We start from the raw sequence: 15,356 nt of genomic DNA, 5'->3' as shown, positions 1-15,356 counted from the left end.
CAGTGTTGGGGTACAACCTTCCCTCCTGGCAAGCATCTGCCCAGGAGTATTGTAGCCCTGTAGCCTCACAAAGGCGTTTGTGGGAGACAGGGTGCCCCAGGGTCAGTAGGGGCAATGCAATCTCCAGCTGAGCATCCCCTGGACCCTGCTCCCATAGAGTGGGATATTCCAGTGAGGAGGGAACTGTCCTTGAATAAGAAGGACATTGAGCACCCTGGCACACCCCCCCCCCCCCCCCCCCCCCCCGACATTGAATTGTTCCCGCAGATGTCTGGCCATTACCATAACCATCCCAGGAATGTGAGCAAATTAATCCTGCCCCATGTGCAGCCACCCAACACCCCAATCTCACTTGGAGGGCCATTCAGCATTGGGGTGGGCAAGGGGGGATCTGGAGGATGTATTCTCCAGGATGAACATACGGTCCCAGTGGAGGCTGCCCACCATCCCAGCATCCACCCCCAGCTGCCTGAGCGCGTGAGCAGACTGCTGATGAGGCCATGGCAGTTAACGATTGCCAGGTCCTGGGGCTGCAATGGGCTTGGTGTCACCAGGGTGGTGACACGTGTTCCCCACACCCCCGGTCCCTCTCCTGCACTGACAATGGCTTCTCTTGTTGGTGCCATGGTGGCATGGTGTGCCTGAATTCCCTCACTGAATGAACCGTTTCCCTGCTCCCTGTTGAATTCCTGGAGTGACTACTGGGGCCTCCCAGCCCACGGCAGGGGGTCAAGGATGGTAACTTCCCACTAACCCACTCCCTCCATTTTCCCATATCCCTCCACTGTCGTTTGACGGTTTCCATCTCTCTCAAGACTCAAATCTCTCCTGTAGTACCCAAATACCCTCCATGCCTCAAAGCTTTCCCCTAAGACCACATTCTTCCCTCTAGGATTCAAATCCCTTGCCTCCAACCCTAAATCACTCTCCTCAGATTCAAATCTTTCCCCGTCAGACCTAATGCTCTCTCCTGGGCCCCGGTGCTCCCCCTCCAGGCTTCTTAATTCCCGCCTCCCGGTACCCAATTCCCCCTAAGCTCCAAGTAACCCACTCCCTTGGCCCCAACTCTCCTACTCGAAGAATCAAAAGATCCCCCCCCGGGACCTAAATCTCGTCGCGCAAGACCCACATCTCTCCCTTCACCTTAAATCCCCCCCCTCGCCGGCCCGTCTTCCCCCTCAGAGCCCCTCCTCCGGCCTTTTCCCTCCTCCCACGGCCGCTCTCCCTCAGCCGGGGCCGGGCGCGGGGCGGCGATGGCCGGCGGGGCGCGGGAGCTGGCCGGGTATCTGGCGGCGCTGGCCGGCTGGGTGGCGGGACTGGCGGCCGCCGTGCTGCCGCAGTGGCGGCAGAGTTCATACGCCGGGGACGCCATCATCACGGCCGTGGGGCTCCACGAGGGGCTGTGGATGAGTTGCGCCGCCCAGAGCACCGGGCAGGTGCAGTGCCGCCTGCACGACTCGCTGCTCTCCCTCGAAGGTGGGTACGGGGGCCCGGGGCTCCGTAGGATGAGCCCCGCTTTCTTTCCTGGGTGCAGTCCCCCCTCCCCGTGTCTGCCTTCGGTCTGAGCTCCCCTGGGATCCTGAGCTGTCCTTGCCCCTTTGTCTGAGCCCCGCTGTGGGTTTGACCCTTCCCCACATGGCTCTGAGCCCTTCTCTGTGTTTGAACCCACCTGTATGAGTTTGAACAAACATCCTCAACAGGTCTGTACCCTCTTCACATCTGGATGCCCCCTTTGCTTATGCATCTGAGCTCCCCTGGCTCTTCCTGGAGCCTGAGTCACCTTCAGGTCCAAGTCCTTCTTGCCCCCACCTCTATTGTATCTCTGACCCTCCTCAGAAGGGTCTGAGTCCACTCATCCACTGAGCTGAGCCTCGATGTGGGTCCAAGCTTCCCTCTCCATCTGTGACTCTTGGGCCGCAACCTCCCCATCTCAGGACTGAGCCTCTCTTGGCCCTGTGGGTTTGAGCCCCTTTGTGTGGCTGGGACACTCCTGGCCCCTGCAGGTTTGAGCTCCCGTGTGGGCATCACATTTAGATACCAACAGTGCCACATGGGGACATCAAACCCCCCCCACTATGACTGTGCATCACCCTTTTGGCATTTGGTGACTGTGGTGCTGTTCCTGGCAAGGTGTTTCCTAGCCCAGCCTGGTCATGACCAGGATGAGGGTGGCAGGGAGGAAGGTCAGGGAAGGCATTGGGAGCAGTATCTTGAGCTGAGCTGAGGTCCCCATTTCTGTCAAGTGGGGAGGATATGACACAGGAGCTACAGAGCAAGGACATGGTTAAGGACAGATCCATCACTAGCATGGAACAAGTGACCTTGCTTCCAGTGCCGGGCTGTGGCCAAAGGCACCTGCTGCAAGCAGTTTTTCTTCTCCCCTTGCAGTTCACATCCAGACATCCCGGGCTCTCATGGTCATTTCTCTCCTCCTGGGCTTCTTTGGCATCATCGTGAGCGTGATGGGCATGAAATGCACTAAAGTTGGGGAGGAGGATCCTGTCACCAAAAGCCGCGTAGCTGTTGCTGGAGGTGTTCTCTTCATTCTCTCTGGTAAGGCAGCTCTAGCCTTCATACATCAGTGGTACAGGAATCCTCAAACTCCTTTCAACACTGATAGAGGAAGGGGAGCAGTTTGGTGAGGGCTGGATATCACTGACAGTCAACGTTTGATGTCTAGTGGAAAAGCTAGACAACCCTCTCACTGCAGGGGCTTTGGACTAGGTGATATTTAACAGTCCCTTCCAACCCAAAACATTCTGTGATTCCATGATTCTGTGCCCAGGTCTGTGCACACTGGCTGCCGTGTCGTTGTATGCAACACAGGTGACCTATGAGTTCTTCAGAGAGAGCACCATCCCCATCAACGCTAGGTAAGAGCCTGGCTCAGGGGGTGCCCTTCTGAATCCTGTCTTGTCCCTGCACTTCCCATTGGACCTTCACTTGCTGGTTTTGGTGAGGCAAAGCGTTGTGGGCCAGTGTGCCCCATGGGTGGGACCTCTGCCAGCCCTCGCTGCCACCTTGCAGAAGATGTCCCTGATGCTTAAAGCTTTAGCTGTTACAAGCTGGGAAAGGGTAATGGTGCACATGTGGAATTCCAGCCCAGGGGAGGATTAAAAGATGGGGACACGTGGGAGCTGGATACAGCCAACAGGAAAGATGAGGATGGAGAGGGAAGAACCAAAATCTGCCTTGACATCACCTTGATCACCTCATCAGGGCTTCGAGTATCCTGTTGCCCATCTCATTTGCACCTGTGCCTCTCTGCCCCTCCCTGATGCTCCCTCGCCCCTTTCACCACAGGTACGAATTTGGCTCTGCTCTCTTCGTGGGCTGGGGGGCCGCCAGCCTCTCCATGTTGGGGGGGTCCCTCCTGTGCTGCTCCTGCCCTGCCAAGGAGCGCCGAGGACAGCAGTACCATCAGCAGTCACAGCCCTCTGCAGCCCGGGAGTATGTCTGAGCCCTAACCCTGTGCTCCTGCTGCCCAATGGCTCCCTTCCCTCCCAAAAACAGGCAAGACCCTGGTGCTCCCACCCTGCCTAGACCCTGAATTCCCTGTGAGACCTTTCTCCTTCTTACCTTCCAGGTTTCAGCACCATTTTCAGTGCCAGCCTATAAAGTAGAGATTTAAGTGCCACACCTCCCATATCCATCATTGCCATGTTCTCCTCAGCTGGGCGGGGTGGCACCCCCAGCCCCACGTTGTGGTCAGGCCATGTCTGTCTGTCACAGGGATGATGTGGGGGTGATGCAGAGAGGCTGATGCCAGTGGCACAGAGGCACAGAGCCAATTGGCCAATCCCACGGGGGTGTGCTGCACAGAAGCACTTTGTACCATGGCCACACTTCTCCCACATCATGTTTTCAGGAGCAAGCAGGGAGGAAAGCCAGTGCTTGGTTTTCCTTGGATGAGGTTTTCACTTCTAACAGCACCAGCCCAACTTGGGGTTCAAGCATCCCCACACCCCGCTATTGGCAGAGGGATGCTTTCAGGGTGCACCATTCCCCTGCCTCATTGCTACTGAAAAGCAACACTTAAAATTATTATTAATTATTATTGATTTCTGCCTGGAGGCCAGTTGCTCCAGCTGAGCTCTGCCAGCCCAAGCCTACCTTGGACCCGTTCCTGTCCAGGACCAGGCTGTGCCTTGTTAAACAAGAATAAATGAGTTTGGGCAAATTAAAGCAGCAAAAAGGGGCTCTGAACACAAATTATTTGTTTTTAGTTTTGGTGCCCAACTCAACTATTTTGAGTGGCAGATGGGCAGAGCCCTGAATTTTGGTGCCTCCCTGCTGTGTCCAAATCCCTCTTACCTGCCAGGATCCCCTAGAGCAGACAGTGAAGGTTCCAAACACAACGTGCTAATTACCTCCACCACTTTGTACCTCTATTCTACTGCTACTAATTGTTTTGCGACTGCCAAAGCTCCGATTTCTTCTGTAAATCCTCCAAACTCTCTGTACTCCATCTCTCCAGCCCTGCTGCAGGTGTTGGGCCAACCAACCCACAGGGAAGGACACAGCAAATTATCCAAACAGCTTCATTATCTATTATTTTATTTTATTTTTAAACCCAAATATGAAGAGAAAGCTGATTTTTTTTTTAATTTTGGGTTGCTCTATTTTATTTTGTTTTATTTTATTTTCTATTTCTCTGTTTTATTTTGCTCTATTTTATTTTACTCTACTTTTCTCTGTTTTATTTTCTTTCCTTACGTTTTATTTAATTTCCCTCTATTTGATGATATGGCCATGCCCGGGTCTGGGTCCCTGGCTGTGCTGGAGGAGAAACAATGCTATTTTTCCCCCCGGGTGGAGCAGGGGTGTTTTCTCTCTTTCTCCCTGGCATTAACTGCCTTTATCTCTTTTAGGTTGCAGTCCCCCTGTAAAACTGGGACCTGCACCCCTCAGGGGAGAGCAGTGCTTGTAGGCTGACATCACTCATCAGGTGCTGAACCCAGATTTTGGGGTTTGAAAAACACCAACCTAAGCCACTGCAGTAAGGATTGAAAAGGAACTTTGTGCTTTAAAACAAAGTTTTAAACAAACAAAAACAACCCCCCCCCCAAAAAAAAAAACACCATACTAAAAAGGCCTTTTTATATTTCAGTGTAAAGAATGTTTTTATTCTATTAATATAAATTCCATTAACTTTTCCATGGGATGCATGGCCTTGGAAATGGGAGAGGTGGGGATTTTTTAATGCCTTTTTCTTTCTTCTTTGCTTTTTGTACTCAAAATTGTGATTTGGTGGTATTAAAATATTTTCAGTCATGGGCATCTTTCTGGAACTGTCTCTTTGATCTTCCCTCACTCCCCATCTGCACAAGTCCCCTCCAGTGACTCCAGTGCTGGTTCAGAGCCACTTCTGCAGTGTGGCAGGAGCCTCTCCCCAAGTCCTCAATGGTTCTTGCCCTCCTGGCTAAATATATTGCATCTTTTGCCACGTGTTGCTCTCAAAGGTAGGGATGTGGTCTTACAAATTTCTTAACTTCAGGTTAAATCCTTGGGAATCCAGCTTGGCTCCTCCACAAGTCTCTTCCCAAGGCTGAAATGCCACCAGCATCTTCCACTTATGGGCCCTCTTATGAGCCCTCATAGCTGAAGTCTCCCTGTTTTCTCCCATTTTCCGTGAATTCAGAGCTGACTTGTGCCTAATTGGGTATTTACTAATTTAAGCTGATTTCTACTCCCCTAGGCAGGGACGTGATCCCTGCTATGCATGTTTTTCTTCAGAGATCATGTTTTCCATCCAGGTTTTTGCATGGCTGCTGTGTCGTATTAGCATCCTCGTCTTGCCCCCTGTACCTGGTCCGGAAATACATCCCATCCCACCTCAAACCCAGGGATTTGCTGTCCTGGGTGGTTGCTGTCCTTGGTGGTTGCTGTGACATAGTCACAATAGTCACCTGAAGGCTCCCTGGGGATGGACACCTAGGCTGGAAGCACATCGAAGAGGGGGATCTGCCTTTGTTCACAGCACAGGCAGGCTGAAACAGGCATCTTTTGGTCATTAAACCAGTTGTTGGGGATTGGGTTTCTTTACTTTTACTTACAGATTTTTTTTTTCCCATACGTTGCTAGGAAACTTACTACTGGGTACTTATGGATACTTATGGGTACTTAAGAAAGACAAAAGACTGTGTCTGAAGTCGGGAGAGGAATGGAGCATCTGGCTATACCTTTTTTTTTCTCGGAGAGTTTCTCTCCGAGGGACAGAGATACCACGAGAATGGGGGGCAGGTAAAAAGACAGGGTTGGAGGCAGCTGGGTGCTCTTGCTCTTTGGCATCGGAGGAGGACGGCCAGGCTGTCGCTTACTGCAGGGAGAACCGGCACCAGAGTTCAGCTCTGAGGGACCGATCCCCAACTGCTCGTGCGCCCTGAGAATCCTGAATTTCGCCTCTCCCTGCAAGGCCCCGAGCCGGGCCGTCCCTGCCCCGAGCCGGGCCGTCCCCGCTGTGTTTTCGCTACGGCTCTGGATTTCTTCATGCTGTAGCCGGCACCGTCCCTGAGTTCCAGCTACCACTGCGGAACTTCTAATACATCTAGTCCACCACCCCGGGATTTTTTTGCTCATTCCTACCAGCTGTGACGGTAACTGCACCAAAGGGGAAAGTGCCAGCAGCCAAAAAGGCTTTTACTGGGTCCCTGGTTCTGTTAACGTCATAGTTATTGTTTTGTTTGCCTTGTTGTACACACTAGTAAAGAACTCTTATCTATATCCTCATATCTTTGCCTGAGAGCCCCTTAATTTCAAAATTATAATAATTCGGGGGGAGGGGGTTTACATTCTCTATTCCAAGGGAGGCTCCTGCCTTCCCTAGCAGACACCTGTTCTTCAAACCAAGACACCAGTTTAGTGAGCAGTATTGAGGTTTTGGGTCATACCTCTTGCTTTCAGCCAGAACCCTGTGAAATAACAGCCATTTTTTAAATAGGCAGAAATGAGGGAAAAGGGAAAATGACTCCCACACATAGGCATGCAGAAGAGCTTTTCTCACACATCTGACCCATGGCTGTTTGAATTTGGTGGTGTTTTTAATAATTCTTATTCACTGTCCTGTCCCTACAGCATCTACTGGGTCCTCTGTAGTTCTCTGAGATGATCCCATCTCAGAAAACATCTTTCTTTTTTTCCCTTCCAGCCACAGCTGGTGGGGAGGTTTTTTTAATAAAATATTTGCTGAAGTTCAAGGTTTGGATCTTGTCAGCGCTTTTTTAACACATGCTTTTGACAAACCTCATAGAACCCAAGATCTGATTTTCACTGTCATTAACCTGGGAAAGGAGCTTAATCATTTGACTACTGTCATGTGGAGTGTGGGTTGGAGACAGACACAGGACACAACACGGAGAGTCATCAGCAAAGAGCATTGAGCTTAATGTGGCTGCCCTTTTTATAAGGCCTTTGAATCTTCCAGCTTAGATAGCTGATAGGATGGGACCTCTCTCCCCCCAGCTCTTTGGCCACTGGTGTATCTGCATCTAAGCTTGAACAGGGTTGGCTAGGTCTTTGTTACCTCTTTTCCAGAATGAGCCAGGTCAGTTCAATTGGATTTGTTATGGCCAGATTTACCTTGTTCAGCTACAGACTAGCTGTGCTGTGACAGACTACTCCTAGTTCTGCTCCTCTACCTGCCTCTTTTCACCCCCAAAAAGATTTCAGTTGGGTATTAACAAGGCGAATTCGTTTGATATATCATAAATTGAGTGTTTAGAGAGAGCAGAAAATATAAATACACCTATTTTATAGGTGTTGCCAAGACCATGGAGATATAGTTTTGTATCACTTGGGGTCACACAGTATTTAATGTGTCACAGATGTCCAAGAAACATAAATTCTTGAACTGTAAAGGTTGGAAAATGAAGGTTCACAAACCCTTCTGAACATTTTTGGCCTTGATTCACTGCTACATTCCAAAGCATTAGATTTGCCATGTGCCAGAATTCTGGGAAAATAGAATAACTCAGGAATCTTACACATCAGGTACCTGGGCGTCTCTGCAGGGCTGAAGGATTTGCCAAGATTGGTGTTTTGCCAAAATGCCCATAGCAAAATGCTGCAGAGGATTACCTAGAGTGGGGAAAAAAAAAAAAAAAAAAAAAAAAAAAAAAAAAAAAAAAAAAAACCACAACAAAACCCAAACTTGCCCTAAAAACCCAAGTGCACCTCAACTATGACCCACAAATAGAAATGAGAGATGAGGACTGAGACATTAATTTTGAAGAATTAAGAATTTTAGGAAAGTTCAGATGATAGTTAAATTAGATGTTGCTGATTTAGCCGAAGTAGATAAATAGGCTTTGTTCATAGTTAACAGTAGCCGGATCTTAGATAAGATATCCAGGATCTAGTAACTCATTGCTTGTCAACTTTATGTTTGGGTAGCTGTGCTTATGAAAAACAGAATGTTTTTAATAAACAGATTTCAGGAACACAAAAACAGTTGCAGACTTCCCATACTTGAGGAACATTGAACACAGGAAAGCTACAAGGATTCATTTGTCACGTATGCATTGAAAAGGTAGAAAAGTCAGAACGAGGAAGACTTCTTTTACTTCCTCATTTTGGAGACCCCTCCTCAAAATGGACCCCCGACTCATTTCAGGGAACAAAACTATGCATGCTTAATAGCCTTTTTGCCAATTAGCACATGAAGCGGAGCAGAGGAAGTGACAGGGATATGAATATGCTTTCATATTTTGTGTATTCAAGACTTCTGTAAATAAAAGGGCTTTGTAATACCTGTGATTTTTGCAGTGCGCATTAGGGAATTATCCCACGTACTGCCCAGCCGTTGCAATAAATATACACTTTCTAACTTTAAACTGTTAGAGAGTTTTTTGTCCGTCTCAGTTGGATATTGATATTAGATCGATATTCATATTTTAGTAAATTATTATGAGCGGTGGCAGAGCCATGAGGCGCAGATGAGCCCAGGGATGCTCAGAGGATGCTGTAACACAGATCCTGTGTAATCCCCAAACAGTAGGGGATTAGAGAACAAACCTGAAGCTTTTAGGGCAGCTCCAAGTGCCAGACAGCTGGGGTGCTGCTATCCAGGTTCACAGGCACCTCTTGGGGGCTGACCAGACGTGGTGCCTGAGCCATCACCACTGCAGTAGTTTTCACTTGTTTTCTGCTTAATGGGGAAAAAAGAAAGGTCTTAATTACCAGCCAAAGAGGCTCATTACCACCCTGGCATTCCAGCTCCTTTCTTTGGCCTCTTCCGACCCTCTGAACTCTGGTACCACTCCTGGATCTTAGGCCATTCCAGTGTCTTAGGCCACTCATTCTTAGGCAGTAATTGAAAGGTCTAATTTAAAAACGGGTCATTTGTTCAGGACACATAGTTCCCCCACCTGCGGAGAGTTCCCAGCAGGTTTCCAATGGTTTTCTCATGTGACATTTTTGGGGAGGCTCCATTCCTAGCCTATGACTGCTCTAACTGCAGGGATGCCCATCATGTCTCAGAGCACAAAATCCAGCTGACCTGCCTTGGACAAACCTTAAATAGCCCAGCACAAGCTCCAGCTGGTGCTGTGTATCCCTGACTCCATTAGATGAGTCAGGATCCAACTCCATCAGCACTTAAAAGCCTTCCAGGTCTACATCCCTTATCCCAAATCATCAGCAACAAAGACATTCTGTCATCACCCCTCTGCAACAAGGATGAGCCTGCAGTAAAGGTAATGCTCCCCATGAACACCTTTTATTATCAACAAGGTTTAGAGCTGATTTTTCCCAGCATTAAGAATTTCTTTCTCTTCCTTTTTTTTCTTGATTATATAGCTGAAGTGGCTGAACAGATTTTCTTCAAAGGCTCCAAAACAGCTGGGGTCTAGCAGAAACAAATAAGGCTCCGGGGAATTAGCTCAGAAGGGAGCCTGGGGAATTAAAAAAACTTATTGTAAAGTGGGGTCTAAGAGACTGCCCACTTGGAGTGAAGCTGATGGAAGTGCTCAGAGATGACAGGAGAGTGATGCCTCTAGTACCAGTGACATCCCAAGAGGGGATGTGGGGGTAGATGGGGCACATTGGGTGTGGGGACCACAACCTTCCTTCCCACCTTTGCCCCACAGGGAGCCTGTGCCATGCCAGGGCGGGCAGCCTCTGGCTGGAGGTACTAAACCTGCTGATGATGAGTTATCATCTCATGGTAATTAACCCATGTAGCTTAGAAACTCATCTGGTCTTGCTAATTAACACATTTGTATGAACCCCTGTCCAAAGGGCTATTGCAGTGGTTGCAACTTCAGGCAGTAAAATATTTGGCACTTTGGGTTGAAAAACATGACAAAGTAGGATTCCTGCCCAGGGTTTGCAGACACAATGTCCTCTGCTCATACCTTGGGCACAGCTCCCCTCTCTGCAGAGTCCCTTCATCTAGGAATGGAAAACATCCATCTAGGATGAAAAACAAATGGTGCCATCCCTTCTCCTGTGTGGAAAGCTTTGGCAGCTCCTCAGGACACTGACATCATGCCGCAAGCAGCCTTTGTCCCCCTTGGAATGGGAGATATGTCTTTGGGCTTGTGCTTAAGATTAGGACACTTCCATGGGACACTTGCTTGTGCTCGAACCTGGACGTTCAACACCTCACAGGTTTTCTTGGAGTGAAAAACAAAAGCAAGAAAAGGCAGAGGATGTACCCACCAAGTCATATGGCAGGGATGGAGGTCTCTAGAGGTTCTCTGGAGACATGCTTAGGTCACAGGTTTTTGTAGTAGCAGTTATTTGACAGTGGTTTCCAGCAGCTCTTGATTGCCAAAGGGCAAGTGCTGATGGTTGGCATCTTCTATTTGGAAGAGAGGGAGCCAATGTGGGAATGTATCCACTACAAAATTACTGTGTGTCTAAAAGCTCTCTCTAAACGTAAACCTGGTGACCCAGCCTTGGCTGAGGATATTAGAGCATTTTGGCAGCAAGTGAGCACTGTGAGACAGGACCCAGATGACTCCTAGGTATCCAGAGGATGCCTGGCCTTGGTGGCACTTTGTCCTTGTAAGATTGGGTGTCTGGAAGTAGCCAGAGCAGAGTTGGTGAACATCTCTGTGCCCTTGCAGGTCACCCATGAGCGCAGCCCTGCAGGTGACAGCATTTGGGCTCACTCTTCTCTCAACACTCTTCCTACTCCTGGCCACGTGTACAGACTGCTGGATGGTCAATGCTGATGACAGCTTGGAGGTGAGCAGAGAAAATCACCTGGAAGGTGAGCAGAGTAGCCACCTTTAAGGTGAGCAGAGCAACCGTCATCCTCAAGGTGAGCAGCTGAGAGCAAGGTGGGTACCCTGCCATCCATGAGGTTGCACCATGTCTCCACCAGCTTGGAAAAGGGACACGGTGGGACAAACCCACTGCTTTTTGTGTTGGAGGATTAGACAATTATAGAGATAGAGGGACAGAGCAGGAGAAAACAGAGAGCAGGTATGGGCAGGGAGTCACCAGGAAATGTCCAGGTGTAGTGGTGGGAGCTTGAGATCTGCCCTGCTGGGCTGGGAGATCCATGGGAAGCTGGGGAGACCCTGGTGCTTTTTCCATGAGTGCCTTTCTCCTGCTTCCAGGTAAGTCACAAATGCCGGGGCCTTTGGAGGGAGTGTGTCACCAACATGCAGGATGGGGTCAGGACCTGTGACCAATATGACTCGATTCTGGCTGACCACCCAGGTGAGCTGACCTGGCCTGGAGGCATTTATTAAGTTGACAGCTCATAGTCTTCTTGAAAGGGAAGAGGGAAAGTGATTTTCATTGCACCAAGCTGCCCTTTGTAAGTAAGACACACCAGCCTAGGGCTGCTCTTGGTCTCCTGCCCTAATAGCCTGGTCTTGGCAGAAACTTGGCAGTCAGACCTGCCATGGGGTCATCAGGCAGAAAAGAGGCTGTGAAGCTGTGCCACCTCACGACAAACATATTCCGGCATGCAGAGCCTAGGATTTGCTACCCGCTATGCTGTAGGCAGAGCAAGGACCATTCCCACTGGCCAAGGACTCATGCCCACAGCTCAGGGACAGTCACATCAAAGTGACTGTCAGGGACATTTCTTCTGGCCTGCACAGGGCACATCAAGCCCTGCAGAGAGAACCTTTGTGTGGGTCATGACATGGAACAACACAGATTCAGGCAGCGGAGAAGGAAAGTAGATGGTATGGACTAAAGGGGGCTGCCACCTTGCTCTGTGGAGAAGGAAGCTTTGCAGGGCACAGTCCCATCACAGTTGGTGATATGATCCATGCCAGCTCTAGTTTTTCACTGGTATATTGACATTTGCTGTTCAAAACACCTGCTACACAACTTGGAGGAAAAAAACAGTGTGGACAGTAGGGTCTTCTGCTCAAGAATGGCTTGAGCAGGTGACCACATACCAGGTGCTAATTTGGTATACCTTGAGTTGTTTGGTTTCTTGAGCTGGTCTAATAATGGGTTTAAGTCCTTATTAAGTTTCTGATGAGCTTGTTGAGCACCTTCCTTTGGCCCATGGCAGAGATGGGGGTTGGTGGGTTCCAATGTGATGGCCACTGATGAGCTGGGTGAGTCAAACAGGACATGGGCAGAAATCTGAAGTGGAGACACCTGTTCCTCTGATAATTCCTCATTCCTGTTTCTGGTTGTTTTTAATTTCCCCGCCCAGTGAAGATCGTGGTGACACGGACCCTGATGATCATGGCAGATCTCCTGGCTGGCCTGGCTTTGGCTACACTGGTCCTTGGGCTCGACTGCATCACGTTCCTCAAGGAAGATCCTTGTGTCAAACTGAAGATGTGCTATGGAGCTGGAGTCATACTCTGCACTGGGAGTGCGTGGCTGGGAGAGCTTTGAAGCAGACAGACCTCATGTCCCACAGGGAGCTGGGGAGCATGCCGGGAGCTAGCGGCACCTCCTCAGTGGGGCTTGGGGAGCATGGGGTGTTGTATGCTTCTTTTTAACAAGCCCCATTCCTCCTAGGCATCCTGGGGCTCATAGGCTCTGTGTGGTATGCAGTGGACGTCTACGTGGAGAGGGCCATGCTGGTATCACACAATATATTCCTGGGAGTCCACTATGACTTTGGGTGGTCGTGCTGGCTGGGGATGGCTGGCTCCACGGGCTGCTTTGTGGCATCTGTCCTGCTGACCTGCTGCCTCTATTCCTGCACAGGTCAGTCTCATTCTACCCCATCCTATCTTAAGTAGCTTTTTGACCTGCAGGGCTAAGGGGTGAAGGACCAGCTCAGAGGGCACAGAAGCTTCTTGCTGGGTCCAGCCTAACCAAGGGGAACCCCTCTGTGCCCAGCTTGTGCCCCTTGGCTGGGAAGGCTATACAAGGCAGAACAGGGCTGAGTAAGGGGCTCCATAAATCCTGTAAGTGCATGAAGGGGGTGCAGGGATCCATCCACATCTGTGGGCCTCCAGGTCCTGGTGAAGATGTGCTAATGTTTACTCAAAGCATTGGCTGTGATGGACTTGAATCCCTGTCATCAGCCAAAGCCTAAGACAGTGGCTGCAGGGATGTGCTGGTTGAAATACAGCCCCCCTAACCAGGGACATTGGGCATTGATGCCTCCCCAGATGTCATCTCCAATCCTTATGCCTGGTCCTAGGGGGTGGAAGTTAACCCTGATGGCTGTCCATGTTAATTTCTCCTGCCGTGTCCCCACATGGTGTGGCAGTCCCAAGTCACCCTGCAACTGCTGGCCATGACACAACTCCAACTCTTTCCTGGTAGCCCCCAGCAGCTGCTGTCAACCCCAGAGGCATCCCCAGCCCTGGGGCCAAACAGCCACCCGGACAGCCACCAGCAAGATGTACGCCATGGATTCCTGTGTGTGATGGCCAGCAGCACCTCCTGCACCCAGCCCCGATATGGGACACTCCCTGCCAGTCCAATCCCATTAAAGTAGTAGCATTTGTACTGAGTTTCTGCAGCTGCTTCCAGGCTCTGACACAGACAGCTGACTGCTAAAAGCAAAGGTACTGCAGCAGTCAGCCAGGGAAGGGTTTTTTCCCCACTTCCAGCCAGGTTTCATGAAAATAAATCCCAGAAAGGTATTGCTTTAAGGAAAGATACCCCTGTTCCCCGGGCAAGCTGTCAGGATACTGAGGGCAGAGGAGCTCCTCTGACATTGCTCAGCCCATGCTTTGGGGGAATTCAGTGGGAAGTCTTTTCCACACGGAGCAGCACTGACTCCATGTGGCTGGTAGCCCTCCCACACCAGCCCCACCAGAAACCTTCCCTGGGCTCGGACTCAGGGCAGCACAAGGCTCGTGCTCAAAAACTGGGTAAAACCAGGAGTCTGGAACACTTAGTTATCCATGTTTTCATGGGGGATCATGAAGGAACACCAAAGCCATACACACCAGACAAAAGGAGGCAAGTCAGTCTGAAGCCTGATGGAGATGCTCTACCAGTAGAGTGCAGTTTTTACGTTCACACAAAATGGGAATTCTGTTTTCCAAATGAATTATCATCTTTCAGCATTTGTAAACCATTATGAAAACAAGCTAGAACCTGAAACCACCACTAACACAATCCCCATCACCCTCAATTACTGACTGCTGCTTGTGGCCTCATCCCTTACTTCTCACCCCAAGCTAAGCACACAGACACAATTGCAGCACGGAAACTAAGAAGCTCCTCAGTACTGTCACCCTGAGAGGAGGATGGTCAAGCTCTGGGCCTGAGCAGATGGTGCTGCATGGGCACAATCAGTCCCCAAAACAGATAGATGTGAAAATTTGCAGTCCCACTCCTGCAGCCCAGTCAGGCTGCAAAGCACCTACATCCAGAACCTAGAGGTGCTATAAGGGTCCTCTTGAGCCATCTGCCCCCTCACATGAAGCCAAAAAGCAGCAAAGCTGTTGTTTATTGCAACTTCTCACACTTGTGCAAGATGGAATGTCCAGGGCAAGTCTGTCCCTGTTTCCCAGGACCCCAGGGACCTGGGAAAGGAGAAAATTTCAAACACTGAGTGACAGGAAGGAGCAGAGATGAGATTGTGCTGTCAAACAGCGGTGTCTGGAGGGCAGGATCCTCACAGATGGTACAGCCAGGGGACGGGCAGGTGGGAGCATTAGCAGGTGCTTGGAGAGAGCAAAGCCTGGAGCACTAGGACTGTTGGGACACCAGGGGGACACTGGACCCCACAGAAAAATTAGTAAGAGCACAGAGCTGACTAGTATGTAGAAAGGTCCCAAAAGCTGCCATTGGATAGCCACCCTGTCCTGCAGGTGCTCTGCAGTGGTTCTAATGAGTGTTGTCAGACCATGGCACAGCTGTGAGCTCCATGCTGAGGGAGCAGTCCCCACTCACCAGGCTCTCACCATGGCAGTGGGGTGCAGCCAAAGCCAGTTTTGTCATAAGGCTCAGCTCCATCTCCA

At 50.1% G+C, this 15,356-nt stretch overlaps 1 protein-coding gene across 1 annotated transcript; it reads left to right on the top strand.

Annotated features, from left to right (window-relative positions):
• Window positions 1–440: 440 nt before the first annotated feature.
• Window positions 441–13,813, top strand: LOC128799013 (claudin-16-like). Its single transcript, XM_053963062.1, is given in 9 exon segments — window positions 441–1,476; window positions 2,389–2,553; window positions 2,786–2,873; window positions 11,070–11,202; window positions 11,204–11,266; window positions 11,568–11,670; window positions 12,632–12,796; window positions 12,946–13,137; window positions 13,705–13,813. Coding segments are annotated over 9 exon segments (1,236 nt in total). The 5' UTR covers window positions 441–1,253; the 3' UTR covers window positions 13,809–13,813.
• Window positions 13,814–15,356: the final 1,543 nt, after the last annotated feature.

The sequence above is a fragment of the Vidua chalybeata genome, chromosome 22 (genome assembly GCF_026979565.1).
Source record: "Vidua chalybeata isolate OUT-0048 chromosome 22, bVidCha1 merged haplotype, whole genome shotgun sequence".
NCBI classification, from domain to species: domain Eukaryota; kingdom Metazoa; phylum Chordata; class Aves; order Passeriformes; family Viduidae; genus Vidua; species Vidua chalybeata.
Note: the sequence above shows the minus strand (reverse complement) of the source record. Positions and strands in the feature narration are given on the sequence as shown.